At 33.6% G+C, this 18,902-nt stretch overlaps 1 protein-coding gene across 8 annotated transcripts in view; it reads right to left on the bottom strand.

Annotated features, from left to right (window-relative positions):
- mical3b (microtubule associated monooxygenase, calponin and LIM domain containing 3b) overlaps positions 1-18,902 on the bottom strand; it is a 41,351-nt gene that overhangs the window by 21,894 nt on the left and 555 nt on the right. For 7 of the 8 annotated variants that reach the window (XM_056455940.1, XM_056455942.1, XM_056455945.1 and 4 more), the window contains exons 2-16: positions 13,398-13,749; positions 12,467-12,674; positions 11,172-11,285; positions 10,993-11,094; positions 9,749-9,904; positions 8,122-8,222; positions 7,777-8,034; positions 6,741-6,856; positions 6,519-6,645; positions 5,254-5,338; positions 5,005-5,152; positions 3,180-3,376; positions 2,986-3,092; positions 2,834-2,905; positions 1,438-1,605 (exon numbers count right to left, since the gene is read on the bottom strand). In XM_056455940.1, coding sequence (XP_056311915.1) covers positions 1,438-1,605; positions 2,834-2,905; positions 2,986-3,092; positions 3,180-3,376; positions 5,005-5,152; positions 5,254-5,338; positions 6,519-6,645; positions 6,741-6,856; positions 7,777-8,034; positions 8,122-8,222; positions 9,749-9,904; positions 10,993-11,094; positions 11,172-11,285; positions 12,467-12,674; positions 13,398-13,658 — 2,220 coding nt within the window. In that variant the 5' untranslated portion in view covers positions 13,659-13,749. Of the gene's footprint in view, positions 1-1,437; positions 1,606-2,833; positions 2,906-2,985; positions 3,093-3,179; positions 3,377-5,004; positions 5,153-5,253; positions 5,339-6,518; positions 6,646-6,740; positions 6,857-7,776; positions 8,035-8,121; positions 8,223-9,748; positions 9,905-10,992; positions 11,095-11,171; positions 11,286-12,466; positions 12,675-13,397; positions 13,753-18,902 lie in introns of all 8 variants that reach the window. The other variant, XM_056455941.1, reaches the window with a different exon arrangement.

Genomic DNA, 18,902 nt, shown 5'->3' with positions numbered 1-18,902 from the left:
CATGGCAAATATGCAAAGCAATTTGGCAACCTTCTGGTGACCACTGCACAAATTAAGATAAAATCTGCAATCTGTCATTGTTAAAATCAAGATAAAATCTGTCAGTCAAAGGCAAAGTCAGTCCGTACCAAAGAAAATGGAGACAATAAATCATTCTCTCCAGAGATTTTCAGTTAAGACCCTCAAATCACATGTCCCGATCCCTCTAGTCACTATTAGCAATAGGCTGTTGCATTGATAGGCTGTTGAGCCTTAAGCATCTTTATACATAGAGCTCCTTCATAACCTCTTCATACTGGGAAAACCAAAAAAAAAGCTGGAAACACAAACAGATCAGATATTTGTATCATTGAAATTGACAATACTGCACTATAAATAAGGTATTTTTTTTATTACTTCTAATCCTTCATATTGGCAGAGAGTGAACTTTGAGCTTTTCCTTGTAATGTAAACACATCCTCACATCTCTTCTTTTATTGTGTGTTTGGCCATCAAATGTAAAGTAAAACTAAGCTACTATGAGAACGAAACGTCTTCTAATGCTGCAGTAATTAGTGTCAATCCTCTGAATGGCTTTTAATCTAATGAAATGCCCTTTAAACTCTGCCTAATGTATCTTAAAGGGGCTTTGCCAACTCTAGTTGAGACGGTTAGCACCACGCTAAAGCTTGTGAGCTAAGTTTCCACAGGGATCACACGTTGAGTCAGCAGATTTTGCTAGGGCAAGGGGTGCTAATTCACTTTATATTAGAAACACAGCACAAATGCACTAATGACAGACTGAGGTGTTGTGACAACTTATTATAAGCGCAATAAAATACTTCACCCTTTTATGATTTTTTCAGTGACTGTCAGAACCAGAACATAACGAATCAAGTTAAATGATGGCTACAAGGGCCTTAAATACTGTCTCATACAATATTATTGTCAAGTCACACTAGCATAATTTAATTGGTCCATTTTCCTTCTCCACATTCATGTCTACTTGTTGACCCTGTTTCACCACTTACATAAAAATGGCAATATATGCAAATGACAAACTAGTTCATATATGGATTTGGCATTTATAAAATGTGTCATATATTCTTCATATATTTCAAAAATTGCAGATTTGGAACCACTGGAATTACAAATATGTTAAAATATATTAGCTATAATGTTATATATGTGTTCATATAAGGTCATTTATTAATAAATATCATGTATTTTGAACATATGTACATATTTGATATTTTATAAGTTGGGAAATCAGTCATCTGCAGTCATTTTTGCAATATTTAAAATATATTTTGCATATATAACACATTTTATATATGTCAAATCCATTTGCATTAAATTCCATGTATTAGATTTCATATAGAAATCTTAAAAGATTTACATACACATGGAACATACACATGGAAAAGGCCACAATCAATGAAGCAGATACTCACACACCTGTCTGCGTGTTGCAGTGGCTGAGGGCGATGGCGAGCTCTCCTCAAATTTAGCCAGCAGGAGCGATGCCATGGATCGAACCTTGCTGTGACCCTCAGAGACCTTCGGTTCTGAGCCTGGACTTTCTGCTGGAGACTTATTTTCATCGGTGTCGTGAGGAGCATCATCCTATAAGTGGAAAATATCACAGATGATAAACAGAAAGTGGGGGAAAATTGGTGTTTTATAGATGACGGATAAACAAACACAATATTATATAACTACAGTGTAAGGGTCAATATGAATGCTTTTTAACATTTTTCACTAAAAAGAAATAGCTATACTGTTTAATCTATGCATCTTAAATCTACAACTCCCCTTCCCCCATTTAGTAGTTCTTATTAAATTATTATATTACTTTATATCCATGTCTGAGAATAAAATGCTTTTAATAAACTAGACTTTATTTATATGGTACTTATAAATCTTTAGTCCATTAAAGGACATTATTTATTTGATTATTAGGCAACTTACATATTTATTTTACTATGATTTGTATTTTATAATGCGTGTGAAGAAAACTAATCTACGTATGCCTATTAATAAGTGATAAATAATTTTTTTTATATACAAAACTATTTATTTATTTATACACACAGACACAGACACGCACGCACGCACGCACGCACGCACGCACGCACGCGCACACACACACACACACACACACACACACACCAGTATGTTGCTATTATTGCCATTTAAATTAAATTTCAGTATCCATTCATTTATATTTTATAATCAATCATATACGCATAGGACTTATTTATTTACTTGCTTGCTTTCCTATCTATTCATATGACATTTACCGCAAAACAGACCCAATAACACAAATTATAAATTAATATCTTATATTATTGAATGTCATGGTTTTGAAAAGTACAATGCGATCCTGGATTAAATTCTGTGTTCATCCTGGAACACCATTTTTGTTTGAAAATGTAATCCATACCATAACTAAACCTAACCATAACTGTAAATTATTCCCAAAATCAGTGAGCAGTAATAGTTGGATAACAATCATGTAGAAGTGCATAAACCTAACCGTAAACCTAAACCTAAAAACGGTAAACTGTAAACGTACTCCTTAATTCTGATTGGCTGATTGGAATGTTGTTCCAGGATCAAGATGTTAAACCATGCCCTACTTGGTGAAATCAGGTTAGGGTTATATTAAAATAATAGTATATTAGTTTTAATCTTACCACTGCAAATCAGAGAAGGTAAACAGGCTGATTTCCTATATTGCTTCTCGACAATAGGTTTTAGTTTATTTTTGAAGCTATAAAAGTAACATACTGCAGCTTTAAATAAACAAAATGTCATAATGGCATTATTTCTCAATGTTAAAACAACTCGCCTCTTCTGACTGGCCAGCCTGGCTTGTTCTCCTCCTCTTTCCAACACTGTCTGCTTCCTTCTCTTTCTTATCCTGACAGACATTAAAAACAACCACGCTAAACATGAGCACATTAACCATATAAGAAAGCATTCATACATTTATCACTGTACCTTAGGATTACGTTTACGGGACAAACTCTGTCCCAGTTTGCTGAGCAGTGAGATTGGTGATCTGCTGCTGGAGAACAAAACCGCTTTCTCTTCTGAGCTCTGACTTCCTGTGAGAATAATAATAAATAAAGTGTACATAAAAACATAAAAGATCAACAATATGACATCTAATAAGAGATAGTCTTTATCCTGACCGCTAGGTGGCGCTGTGTCTTTGAGGAGCTCATGAAGCTGACTGAGATACATGACCATACAGAGAGAGTCACTCTCTTCCAGCGCACTCATCTCCTTGCCGGTCATTATAGGACAAATTCCAAATTCCTGCTCCGCCACATCCAAACCCAGCTGACCACTGAACTCCGCCTCGCCCTCCTCCAGAGATGCAAAATCACTGCGAGAAAACAAAGAGTCACACATTCAGAAAAACCTCAATGCAGTAAAACAATCAGCACAGATTTTTAGACCCTGAACCTCTTTTAGATGTTGAAAGTACTGTTAAAAAACCCATTAAAGTATTGCATTAATATAACAGTACGTTTAGACAACAGGGAGTACAATGTTAACATTTAAATATATGCAAAACCCTTTTTTTGCATCATTTTTTAACATTATCGTTTTTATTTATTTTTTTTTTCATTAAAGGTCCCATTAAGTGCTTTGATATGTGCAGTTTTATTCAATGTTTGACGTAATCTCAACCGAAACATGAAGAGAGGATGGGACATAAGCCAAAAATTAAGCCAATAGCGTTTTGTTTTATCACCGCTCTGCCAACGAGTGGTTGAGCTCAAGCACATCAAATGTGAAGCGTCTTGAAGGGGGCGGGTCATGTCAGATACTAGAAAGCATTTGATTGGTTATGATGTGATGAGAAACTGAAGTATGAGGTGACATCAATAAAACCGTTGATCCATTTAGGCGGAGGTGAGAAACTACAAGCTTTACATGTTTATATCAGTTTTACATGTTCAAAACGCAAATTGGGTCACTGTTTTGGAGCACACTAGATTATAGATATCCTAAAAGCTAACAATACTGATACTAACATCTAAAAATCTTTATTTTAATTTCATGTGACCTTTAACCATTGTAACTACCTTCATTTAACATCAATAGGACAAATGTTTTGACAAAATTACATCTAAACACAAGAACACCATGCGTGGGTGGGTGTGTGCTGTTTGGTGTATTTTATTTACCATTCTACTTTTCTTTTTGCTAATTGTTAATAAAGGAATATCCTGATGTTCACCCTACTTTTGTAAATCTATATCATGATATGTATATTCTCAATAAACATACTTGAAATAAATTCTGTTTATCCAAAATCAAACAAAAAGTGCTTCAGGGGTAATTAATGTGCCAGTGTTTAACATTATTTAATGTCTTTTTGGATAAAGGATTTACAAAATCATAAGTCCAAGGCGTTTAAAAAAAAAGGGACAAAATTAAAAAGCCTTTATTAACATGGTTATTACATTAAAAACATCACTATTATGCACAGCATACGTGTTTCACCAAAACTTGTCTTCATCAATACTGTTGATGTTGGTATTCAGTGCATTATCTTGTTCATTTTAACAAACAACAAATAGTTATGAAATATATAAAAATTGAGTGATGAAAAAGTAAAAAAGCATGTAATAAAGTGGAATAAATAAATAAAGTGGAATAAATAACTAAAAGTCAATAAAGAGGAATAATTCCCCAGTGCTAAAAGAGCATCAGCTGCATAAAACATGTGCTAGAGTAACTGGTGGTTCATTCTCCTGTGGTTCCCTGATTAGGAACTAAGCTGAATAATTAGTAAGTGATTGGTAATAAGTTGAAATGTCAATAAATACCAATATTTAACGTAAAATGGTACTTATTCATGAACTGTATTAATCAGCCGATCATTTTCATTTATTTACTTTTTATCTCTGTAGTGTCAATAAACAAATACATATATGCCATATTTAAAACTAATAACCAACACATAATTTGCACGTGGTGTGCATATATTATTCTTAGACTCACATGAGGTCAGGCCTGAATGTGTGAATGAGAGCACACAGGGCCAATCCGCTCCTCCAGGAAGTGGTGAAATCCGTCACACACACGTTCCTGTAACCGTGAGTGTGTTCTTGACACCAGCTCAGCAGTTTACTGTACCGAGCCATTGACTCTACACAGACACAGATGCACACAAAGACAGACAACATGACAGATTCACCAGTATAAATACTGTATAATTAGTAGATGATGTATACACAAAATCAGACGTACCTTGCCGTGTAAGTCTTGGGTGTGGAGAACTAACAGCATCAAGACCCAAAACAGGACCCTCACCTGTGTCTATGAGGTGGCGCACCTGAATATACATTTCATCCTCATTATCATCATCATCATCATCATCATCATCATCTCTGTATATGGGGGATTTTATAACTGCTATATAAATTTTGCTTTTTTTGAAATGATTATATTTTAAAATATTTTAATAATTTGACAGGCCATAACAATACAATATTTTATGCCAAAATACACTCTGAAAATGCTGGGTTGTCTTAACCCAATGCTGGGTCAAATATGGACACATCCCAACAGTTAAAATTAAACAGTTAAAGTAATGTATATAAATCTAAATAAATAAAAAAACACAACAACATTGGGTTTGTCCATATTTGACCCTAGTTTGTGCTAATACAATCCGAGCGTATATAGTTGAAAATAATTTCTTCTGTATTAATCAATTCGTTTAAAAAAAAAAAACTAAATTCATCAAAATACTATATTTTACTCTTCTTTTGCTAATATTTAATTTAGAAAAGTCCTAAATAATTGTTTTCCTAATTCTACATTACAAAATAACTTTATGTTCATAAATCTTGTGGCATTCTGTTAATCAGAATCAGTTTTATTGCCAAGTGTGCATCACACACACAAGGAATTTGTTTTGGCTACAGAAGCTTCCAGTGTACATAAAGTGACAAGTGACAACACAAAATAAATATGAAAAAAAAAAAAGAAGATAAACATTAAACAGATGCGGTTAGTCAAGAAACTAACCTATATAATATAAATGTACTATATCTCCCATAACTATAAACTATATATGATACAGAAAAAGATGTCACATTCCCTCACTGATAAGATCTGAAGCACTAAAAGGTACAAGCTCTCACTGAGAAAATACTAATGTGAAAAGTTCTTACGCTAACAGTTCTAATGTAAAACATCAAAACCAATATATTAAAAGAAACACGGAAGGTATCAATGTTCCTCTGTGAATTTTGATTTCATTGGCCACATTGAACTCAATTGCACTATAAAGTGTGACATTTAGCTAAAAGGTTTAAAATGGTCACTTCTTTTATTGACTAACTCTTGTTACTAATGTAAAAGACTTAATTAAAATAATACTATAAAGAAATGTATTTTTTTCTGTTAAATGTGAAACAATTAGCAGTCAGCGGATGATTAAAATCGAATATGTTTCCAATGTCTCCAATTATACCTATAAAATTCAATGAAGACAATGTGTTTTTAACCTGAGCGGCGTTGATGAGCTGCATATTGATGTTGGGATAGCGGCTAGCAGGATCCACGCTGTACTGGCTGTAGTTTTTACTGACATTTTCTGGTGTTGTCTGAGGAAGCAACCGATACACACTCTCTCTGGGTAACAGGAGAGCAGACAAAGCAAGATATTAGGACAAAATTAAGATGATGGAGCATAAAAGGTAATAAGTCTGCCTTGATTTAGGCCTGACCTCTCAGCCAGAACCTCCAGAGGAGTGTTACCCTGACCCCAGCTGCGCACCATCCACGCCGTGTCCATCGCTGCCAGGAAGCCCCGAGCTATCCCTGTTCCCATTGGCCAGAACGGCTGTATGAAATATAAAAATGTGTATATACAATGAAATCTATATTTGTACAATTTTATCTATATATTTTTTCTATACTTTATAGCAGGGTGTCCAAACTCAGTCCTGGAGGGACAGTGTCCTGCATATTTTAGTTCCAATCATGGTTGATATATAGGGAATATAAAGACATCCACATTTATATGAATTGTAATTAGAAGAGATATAGCTATCTACTTTACTTGCAAGTTTATATTGTGTATAAATATATATATATATATATATATATATATATATATATATATATATATATATATACATATATATATACATATATATATATATATATATATATATATATATATATATATATATATATATATATATATATATATATATATATTTACAGTAGGTAGTTATGTATGTGCATTTTAATATATGTGTATGTAATGATATATGTTAGCATGTTTTTTTCTGTTAAATTACTGTTCTGTATTGTAAAAAATAAATTAAATAAAAATAAAAGTGAACAAAAAAATTACAATATGAATAAAAAGTAAATATAACAAAGTAATAAAAAATAAAATAACTAATATTATGAATTTAATATTAATCTTGTATTGAATTTTTCATAATATCGGTGGCAGATTTAAAAACAGAGGAAATAAAATTGTTGTACTAATATATAAATCCAAAATCAATCATTTAAAAATAGGCAGACAGTGATAATGGCCAATAACCAATATAATACTAATATACATTGCATCTCTATTGACAATACATTAACATTTTTAACATTTTATATATTTCCACTGCAAATCAAGACTAAAAAAACAAAATTACTATACAAATTTACCAATAATAAAAATAATAATACTGTTACTGATAATACTAATAAAATACTGTTGTTACATTGTACTATTTTCCATTCCTGCTCCTTTACCTCCAGTAAACTGTCTCCCACCAGAGCGACGAGCAGTGGATGTCCCATACGCTGGCGAACCATTGCTGCATTTTCCGAGGCGTACATACAGGTAAAGTCAAACATGGCCACATCTGACTGCCCATAGTGATTGATGGCAAAATCCAGCGTCGGAAGCTGATGATTGGTGGAGAAATCAGCTGCTTCACGTGCATACGAGAGCAGTGCATTTTGGTCCACATTATGTCTGGACAACAGCATCTCAGTGTCAGCATAATCCTGCAAAACAAACATAACAGAGTAATCATTAACAAAGCAACTGGTGTCCAGTATGGAAAAACAAAAGTAGATAATATAATGACTCACACGCAGGATGACTCCTTTCTCCAGAAGACTTTGTTTTTTGGCGGTCATTACGAAATAGTGAGTGTCGTCTTTATAGTATACTATATTTTCCAGATCAATTCCTGCACATAGAAAATGATGAATGATGGTCTTTATTATTGTTTACAATTACATCAGCTAGCAAATGACGAACTCATTCATCTGCATTAAAACAAAGGTCAATGTTCACAACATTGTCACAATATTTTCGATAATAATTAAACAAGTGGACACAGCAAGAAGGTCGCTGGTTCGAATCCCGGCTGGGCCAGAGTGTATGGGTGTTTCCCAGCATTGGATTGCAGGTGGAAGGGCATCCGCTGCATAAAGCATATGCTGAAATAGTTGGCGGTTCATCCCGCTGTGGCGACCCCTAATAAATAAGGGACTAAGCCAAAGGAAAATGAATGAATGAATGGATATTGTCTGGTTAAGGCCTTACATGGATAAATAAATGACATTTAAACCACCAGTAGATGGCAGCAAGCTACTGCCTTAGAGAGTTTCATTGAATCATTCAATCTATTCATTCAAAGCTGCTGATTCTTTCATAAGGTTGTCAAAAAAATATTGATACACTGATAAATAGAGATACTCGCTTTAAAAAAAAAAAACAATAGAGTAGATGCCCTTCTGTCCACAACCCAGCAATAGGAACCACCCATAACCTCTCATATTTACACACACACTCATTCACACTACAGCCAAATTAATTTATTCAATTCACCTATAGCACATGTTTTAGGACTGTGGGGGAAACCAGCGCCAACACAGGTAGAACATGCAAACTCCACAAAGAAATGCCAACTGCCCAGCCAGGTCTCGAACCAGCGACTTTCTTGCTGTGAGGCGACAGTGCTAACCACTGAGCCACCGTGCCACTTTACTTTGAAGTTAGAAATTTCCAGTATCATGACATTATTAACTTAGAAAGAAGTAAATTAATGTTTATAGATGGTTTACTGAATAATTGACTCCAGTGATTTTGTTGTAAAAAATAAAATTATTAATTCAAAAGATAGATCACCCACATATAAACATTTACTCATCATTTATCTTAAATGGTTTCAAACCTCTTTGTTTCTGTTAAACACAAAATATGATAACACTTTACAATAAGGTTGTATTAGTTAATGCATTTACTAACATGAACAAACAATGAACAATACATTTATTGCTGTATTTGTTCATTGTTAACTCACGGTGCATTAACTAATGTTAACAAGCATGGACTTGGATGCTAATAATGCATTAGTAAACGTTGAACTATGATTAATAAATGCTGCACAAGTATGTTCTTAATTAGTTAATGTTGGTAAATACAGTAAACTAATGAAATGTAAAGTGTGTCCCAAAAGACAATATTTTGAAAAATGTTAGTAACCTGTAACCATTGACATCTATAGTAGGATAAGAATATACTATGGCAGTTCAAACACGTGATAATGAGACTTTATTTTAATTTTTGGGTTAACTAGCCCTTTAAAACATGCTAAATACCTTTAGATATTCTTTTATCTGTGCATAAAACATATTTCAGTTCAATATATGAGTTTTTTTTTTGTTTTTTTTTAAACAGTTTGTTTAAATACTGTTGATAATTAATTACCAGTAGCTTGCCGGAGGTCCTGAAAAAACCTCTGGTTGAAAATGAAGGCAACACCGCTGATCTCCTCTACTTTAGCCTCGGCGGTGGTGTTGCGATTGATGAAATTCGCCGTGATGGCAATGGCCAGTTTCCCGCGAAACTCCTTCCTGCGAAACCCTACCAGACAAATACGATTCAGAGCCTTACACAGTGGTTAACAAACACAAAAAATAAATGAGGGATGTGAAGACGTCCAAAGCAGGGTAAAATTAGAATAGGGAACTGTCTGTTATAGATGACGGCGAAACACTATGATCATGTGATACGCTTTTTTTTCACCTCGAGTCACTTCAAACATCACTCCAGACGTTTATATCGAGATGTGCCATTTGGGTGTTTGAATCTAATTAAAATTAGACTTGTGATTTTCTATGTATAGAAAGCATAATAAATACTAGTAAAATGTCTTTTTTTGTGGGGAAATAAATGTCAAAATAAGGACACAATAATGTTTCATTGTCATTCAGTGTTACAAAAATATTTTATGCAAAAATGTAACCATCATTCTGATTTTTACTAGTTAAAATGTATTAAATAATAAGTCATTTTAGTAGATTTTAAAAGCTAGTGGTCTGGATGACAGTGGCAAAACTATAAAGATATTTTGGGGCTTTATCTAATTATGTTTATATAATATCCAAGTGGATGCTGCACACTGGTGGTGGTGTGGAGAGACCCTTCCCTCATGATTGTGAAGCGATTTGGGTGTATGGCCATACACAATAAATGCACTATATAAATACACATTACATAACATGTTTGACATGCATTTTTCTTGTTGTATATAAAACCCTTGTTGTTTATCTAGTACACTATTTCTAGATGCCATTATCTGGCTGACATATTTTATCACATATTTTATCTTATTTAGCAGCCTAAGAAGTTTTAACTTATGCAAAAATCTATTTGAACTTTTATTAAGAAGTCTTTTTGCACATATAAAGTCAAAAGGGGTAGGACTTTTTTAGCCCTTGTCACTAATAACCACAAAATGACATCATTTCCTATTGCTCAAACTAAATTAGAGAACAAATTGTCTGGACAACATATTTGGGTTTGATGCATGTAAGACAGAAAATGATAAAGCCAGCAAGACACTGCCATCATTAGCAGATTTCATATTATCCACTAACTAAAGCATCTTTTTGTTGCATTTCTGACTGATTAGTCTGTAACACTAGAGGCAAAGGTGTTTTTGCAGATACCTGGTAATGTGTTTCTTCTACCATCTGCCCCAATAACCACATCAAACTCCAGTTGTCTGACTGGATGAGAGCTGGGCTGAACCTCTGCCCGCCAACCAACACCTGAACAGGACAAACATGACAAACAATTATGTCTGCTGGTAAAATCCGTGTCAAACTTTATTGGAATAAATTCTTACGTTTCTCCTGGTCCTCTGGAGGTTCCAGTAGATGTTTGAACTCCACGTTCACATGAACTTCAACACCCAATAACAAGGCCACCTTTAAAAGCATCAGCTGCAACTGACGAATACCTGCACATAAATAGATAGATTTAAATGACTTTACAACATTCAAAACCATTTTGCTCTTGTATTGTAATGTTTACAGATTAAAACAGACAAATGGCTTCTAAAATTAGGGGTAAGAGTGAGAATTCAGTCAAATAATTTAAAAACAGTGTCAACAATTTATAAAAATGATCACATATTAGTTTTAGAATGCAACAAAACTATTAATTCAAAGGACTTCCGGTTAGCAACCACACTTTTCCCCAACTAAGTTTTGTTTATTGCCTTAAAAACTCCTCTGATCTTTTCCGACAAATTATAAAAATGTAATTCTGGGTGACACCTTTAAGATAATAAATTTATGTAATGGCTAATATATTGCAAATATTATTAGTGTTTACTATTAAACAAAAAGTAAAATATAACAAAAATATTAACTGCCACAAGAATTTATAGGCATCACAAGATTGTATGACAAAGGTACATTTATTTTATCCATAATATAAATTATACATTTAATATCATTCAAGGAATATATTAAATATTTAATCAGATTTAAATATTTAATATGGTATGTGCAAAATTAATTCTATTTCATACTAATTTAAACATCAAACTAATCAAATCCAATTACTGTAAAAATGGGATTTTAATAACAGGCCACAGAAAAAACTATTTAACTATTTTAATTGAACATTTGTAGGTAGATTTATAGGTGACAGAATAAATAAACTGTTAAAACAAACAGCTGGCCAATAGCATGAGTTGCTTGGATGAAACGTTGTATGGATGAAAACAATAACTTACTTTCAGTATATGATCTATGGCTCCAACACAAATCATCTAGGTAAAGTTTTGGCTTTTTACTTTTAAATTATGATGTTTGTAGGTAAAACAGAATAAAAAGGATCCGTTTTGACTTTAATTGATCCACTTAGAAATTATTTATATAATTTTTATATATAATATATAATTTTTATTTATTTTAAATTGCGCTGACCTAAGCGGCCTAGATCATTCATTCATTCATTTGCCTTCGGCTTAGTCCTTTATAATGTCAGTAAATTGTTTTAGAGGGCGATCAAAAATTATAAAAACATATTTTTGTGCCTTGAATTGATTTACAGGGTGTATAACAACATTTTGAATAATATATTAGAAGAGTAAGAAAAAAACAAATGAAGTTTAATCTCACGTTGACTCACTGATATGATCTATAGCACCAGCACAGAATTTCCCGTAAAACTTTTTGGCTCCCAGACCCCGTAGATCCTGGATGGTGAAGGGCCAGAGATGCAGGACATTGTTCCTAGAGAAAGCATCCCGCTTTTCCACCAGAACCACCCTGGCACCCAGTAATCCCAGCTCTATAGCCGTCCTCAGCCCACACGGACCTGCACCTATGATCAGGCACTGAACACACAACAAACACCTGAAAGTCAGCCATAGTTTAATACATTAAAAGGATATATCAGTCACTATATCCCAAATTTTGCATTCTGACGAGCTGAAGTCGTTGCTTATTAAGGCACAGAAAACAAACTGCATCTCCCGTTTTCAAAATAAGAGTCCCACATGCATAGTTAGTTTAATATAAACTTTGATATACTTAAAAATAAGGGAGGAATTTATCATTGCTGTAACCTCAAAACGCATCATGGCGCTTGCATATTAATGATATTGAGTATCATCACAACATATCAGTCTAGGTTTGGATCTTGGATCTGAAGGTCCGGATGATGTAGAACATGAGCTTAAATAGCTTCATGCAAATGCTGAGGGCCTAAACAGTCTGTTTTGTGTTCTGATTGGCCTGTTGTCCACTGGACACTTGAATAATTGCATAATTGAGAAAGACGAAACAATAATGCATGTCCTACAGCATGCCCATTTACACAAACTAATTACCAGATTTTCTTTATAGGGCACCTTTTTCAAAAAAGCTGAAAACCTGAAACCATTGACTTCCATGGTACAAACAAATATTATGTAATTCAATGGCTACAGGTTTCCAACATTTTTCAAACTATCTTCTTTACTGTTCAACAGAGGAAAGAAACACATAAAGATTAGATACAGGTTATATGTTAATTTTTGGGTGAACTATCCCTTTAAGAGTCCTCAAATGTATTGTACCGTGGTGCTGGTGCAAGCGTGGCCTCTCATGTACTCTTTCTGGCTGGCTCTTTTGTCCAGTTTGGCCCACAGTGCTTTGGCCTTCCAGTAGTGCAGTCGGCTCCTCAGGGTGTGGTAGAACTGTGGTTGACCGCCGGGACGCAGATTCAACTCTTCACACAGATCCTGAAAGGCTCGGAGGGTCTCCTTGCATGTGGCGGCCTGAACGAAGGAGTCGAATAGGATGTGCGCCTGACACATCTCAGACTGACCGTCCCACATCGCTGCTTCCTGAAGACTCACACAGGAGTCAGCTCACCTCCAAAACATTCCACACGCAGGAGAGCTGAGGAGGAGGAATCATTTCTGGTGGCTGCTGGGAGAAGAAGAGATAAACACTGAATGGGGAGTAGACTTTTGTGTTTATCTATAACAGAGGAAAGTAGTTTGCATGGACGGGCTGTGAAGTAGATGTGTCAGCAAAACTTTTGCCACATTATTTTGTCTCTCTTTATCTGCATATCAAAAACGTCTCTCGTTGGCTGTTTAGTTCAATGACAATCAGTGCATCATTAGTTATATAAGAGGCATTTTAATGTCAATTGAATATTTATAATGAAATTATATCATTAGAATTTAACATATCATTTCAATAGAACTTTAAATATAATTTGACTCAGACTGGTGCCATCCCAGTGATTTTACACTGTAAAAAAAAACTTGACTCGATTTAAGTTGAGTCAACTAAAGCTATGCAGCAGGTTGCTTTATAAGATGAGTCAACTTTTTAGCTTTACAGTGTATAATCGCAATAAATAATTAGAAATAGAATGAAATACATGTATAATTAGGGGGATTAATAAGCTGATGACTTTTTTTCCAAATATTTCAATTAAAATATTTCAAGTAAATATAAAATTAAAGTAAAATCAGTGGCATTTCATTTAACAAATCTTTCAAGTATGTGTGCTTACTATATATGTATTTACATACATTCAACAGGTACATTGCTCAGCATAACTGACTAAACCCCATTTTGAAAATTAATATTTTTATCCCACTCTCAGTGAATATGGGTAATATATAGGTGCATTTGAACAAAACAGATTTATTAAACAAATATACTTATTAAAATAATATTTTACTCACCGAAAATCTTTAGAAATGGAAAGATAACACAGCAAAATATTCAGGAAAAAAAATTACAAACTACAACTTTTCAACTAAATTGAATATATTTTTGGTTTCTCTTGATTTTTGCTATTTTTGAAAAATTTATTTAATATATAAATTTGGCCTACTAATTTTTGAACCATTATTGGTTATTTTGTTAGATAAGCTCCAGATTTGGCTTCAGTACTGACTAAACTAATGCATATGCACAAATATAATATTGTAAAGCTTCCTATAGAAAATATTCATTTAAATGCGAGATTTGTTTGTGTGTGTGGGGGGGGGGTACTCATATATGCTGAGCACTGTACATGTCATACTGCATAATTTTATATAATACAAGTGACTTTACGCATCACATTCACAACATTGTACACTTCAAAAGATTTGCTTCAGACTCTATAGTTGTTGTAAAAAGTGTAAGTAATGCAAATAAAAAGTTCATACAAACTCAGAGATTAGTATTAAACATGAATAAAAAGATGCTGATGAACTCAAATGAACATGAAAATGGGATTATAATGATCTAAATGTACACTAACAGTCATTCAAAACATGCCACTCTAGTATATATATATATATATATATATATATATAACATTTAAGAACAAGAAAATTAATTATAAGTTAAAAAACGAACCCTAAAAGTAACATTAGTACAGTAGCCAATAAAAGATAAACTAAATTACTTCATGCATCATTCTGATTGGCTGTGGAATTAAAATGCTTAGAGTCATCAAGCAATGACAGACAGCAGCAAAGCACTTCATTACATTCATTATAAAAGATTACAGCAACTGCAGTGATTCAATTGATTCAGTGCTATTATTCAGACGTGTAATTCAGTCTAGATGAATCGTTTTGACCTCTAATAAGCGCCCACATAAGAATGACTCATTACATGAGCTTGCAGATAACAGCTGATTTGACATCTCGTGATCATATGCAATGCTAAGCAGAATACTGAAGTGTGACTTTGATGTCTAATGCTTTGTATGGCTGATTTTCCATCTCGTTTGCAATATCTTTTTTTTCAATATTAATAGCAGTGTAATTTGTGCACAACTTGAAAATGATATAATAATCAATTGTACATCTTATATTGTGCAAAAACAGACACACACAGATATAGCGTGTTAACAACGGAGACCTATTCAATCAGTCTGGCATTAACCCTCGCGAATGCAACCCACTGGGAGAAAGAGGGGGATTATGGGTGAGTCAAGGCAACCGTCAATCCAATCTTTCAACTGTGAACATTTCTGAGTGTGCTGAGGCCAAAAGCAAATCATCTACAATAGTGAATATTACTGAATGCACTATAAAGGTTTTGAAATGTTGTCCTTTATACTGATACCACACTATATATTATCTCCTAAAGCTAATGTTTTTTTTTTAAATATGAACACACCTAAATGTAAAATATAAATGTAAATGTTTAAGATAATATTTTCTTCTGACAGTTTGATCCCGTCCTCAATCTAGTAAACACATAATCAGAAAAAAATGATATTACATTACCTAAAACAATTAGAAATGTACATTTTGTTGTTTAATGTGAATATTTCACATCATGTCTGATGTCAGTAATCCTAAAAATCAAGTATTCTCGTGACTTTTAAGTGCCAAATTTCACTGCACATATTCAAACACTGATCTATGTTATTACTATATTATAACAGAACTAGAATATAGAATTTATTACTCAGAATTAAGTAACAGGCAAGTATTTTAAGATGAATTTGCTATTGAGCACTTAAAAGGATTTCAAAAAAATGCTTTCAAATGATTCTTGAAAAAACTATTGGGCTAAACATTATTTTAAGATGTCCTTGTTACAGCGTATTCATTTAAATATTGATTAATTACATGTATTCATATGGTTAGAATGCAAGTTAGGTTTAGGGTTAGTTGCAAGCAATTATGCATAATTATTTGGAATTACTATAGTAAACACACTTTAAAAACAAAGCGTTACCAACAATTTTCATAATGAAATGTTTTCACACATTTACAAGTTTATATATACCAGTTCTGACAATTTTCCCTCATAATTTATATCTAAAATCTGTGTTAATCTCTCTCACTTTGGAGATTTTACCTCAAAATTCTGACTTTTTGCAGTCAGACTACTACTATATCTTCTGATTTGTGAATAAAAGTCAGAATTGTGAGATGAAAGTTACAAATGAGTTACTTTTTGTATGTGCTTTACATGTATATCCTGTAGCAAACACCATATCCATATGTATATGTATATATAACTTAAGTGTTACCGACAATTTTCTTAATGAAATGTTTTTCTCACATTTGCAAGTTTAAATATCACAATTCTGACAGTTTCCTCTCATAAATTATATCTAAAACCAAGGGTGGACTTAACCAATAAGTGAAGTAAGCAGCCACTTAGAGCCCCAGGGAATAAGGGGGCCCAACCAATGCCAAGAAGCCTACATTAATCATATAGCTCTTTTATAAATTTTCTATCATATGTTGTATATCACATATGTCTTTAACTATTAAGATATTAACATTATTACTTTTCAAAATCAGGGCCCCCATGAATAGTGGACCACTCCTTCTGTACTGCGCATGTGCAAGGTGTGAGGGGTTGAAAGACACTCCCAGTCTGCAAGCGATCAGAGTAGAGCTGAGGTGGAGATAGAGTGTACAACAGTGAGCATTTTGAGAAAATTTAAGAAAAAAGAAAAAATAAGACAAACTAAGACTGGGCAACATAGCAAAAATACAATATTGATAACTATTTTCCATATTGAATGCTAATTATATATATTTTAATATAAGTTGTTAATGCTTATGATTTAAAAGAGTATCCCAACAATGACTGAAGCCACCAAAATTAGAGGGTCCATTAAATGCCATATTTTCGACCGATAAATCTTCTGCGGTCTCCAATATCAACACACTTTTAGATTCCCATTGTTGCGTATTTCTGCTGTGTGATTGGCTCTCAGATCAAAATAAAGTAATAAAGTCCAGAGCTTATCATTGTTATTGACACAAATGTTACCACGATTCGATATACTATAGTTTATCGGCCCAGCCCTAAGACACACAATTAAACGCAGCTACCTCCGTGATCCTGCTTTCTGGCCGAAACATCTGTCAGATGATGAGCGCTTTGAGTTTGTTAAGAGAGGGTCTGTTCACATAAAACAACATTTCCCAGTGAACGTTAACAGCAATTCACAAACAGCAATTATTCAATTCATATAGAGAATGGTGACAAGATTAGTTTGATTGATTGTGAATTAAATTTGTTTAAATGTTTGGTCACACTTTATTTTGATGGTCCGTTTGTTGAATTTAAGTTACATTTCATCTGCATGCCAACTAACTCTCATTAGATTAAAAGTAGACTGTTAGTTTAGGGTTAGTTTAAGTTGACATGTACTTGCAAAGTTTCTTATGGTCGGTTAAATGTCTGTTGAAGGAGCAGTATCAGCAGATATTAAGCAGACAGTCTACTAATACTCAAGTGGACCATCAAAATAAAGTGCTACCAAATGTTTTTTTAATTATTTATATTAAAATATAATCACAAAAATGGCTAACTAACATTTCATAGTTTGCGAACTTGTTTTATAATTTTGTAAATTCATTTCATTTCATTTTACTTTAGGAAGATAAAGGTTCTATTAAATATTAAAATCAACTTTAAATATTTTTACAAATATTTATTTAAATACTTTTTAACATTCAGTTTATTTTACAAAAAAACAAACAAATCTAATCTACTAATGCTAGGGCCCCCTACCTGGAATTGCTTAGGGCCAGCAAATAATAAGTCCGCCCCTGTCTTAAACCTTCATCTCTCTTTGGAAGTTTTACCTCACAATTCTGACAGATTTTTTTTTCCATACTAAATCTGAACTGTGAATAAAGGTCAGAACTGTGATATAAAAGTTACAAATCAAGCATCACGGTGGCACACTGGGTAGCACAATCACTTCACAGCAAAAAGGTCGCTGGTTCGAGCCTCGGCTGGGACAGTTGGCATTTCTGTGTGGAGTTTGCATGTTTGCGTGGGTTTCATCCGGGTGCTCCGGTTTCCCCCACAAGTCCAAAGACATGCGCTATACGTGAATTGGGTAAGTGATGGGCATCCACTTCGTAAAACATATGCTGGATAAGTTGGTGGTTCATTCCGCTGTGGCGACCCCTGATTAATAAAGGGACTAAGCCGAAAAAAAATGAATGAATGAAGTTACAAATCAGCAACATTCTGTATGTGCCTTATATCCTGTAGCAAATACCATATCCATATGTGGCTAAAATCCCCAAATTAGTGACCTGTATCAATATCCCTAGTCCTCTTTCTCTCTTCTCGAA

This window comes from Danio aesculapii, chromosome 4 (assembly GCF_903798145.1).
Source record: "Danio aesculapii chromosome 4, fDanAes4.1, whole genome shotgun sequence".
In the NCBI taxonomy this organism is placed as follows: domain Eukaryota; kingdom Metazoa; phylum Chordata; class Actinopteri; order Cypriniformes; family Danionidae; genus Danio; species Danio aesculapii.
Note: the sequence above shows the minus strand (reverse complement) of the source record. Positions and strands in the feature narration are given on the sequence as shown.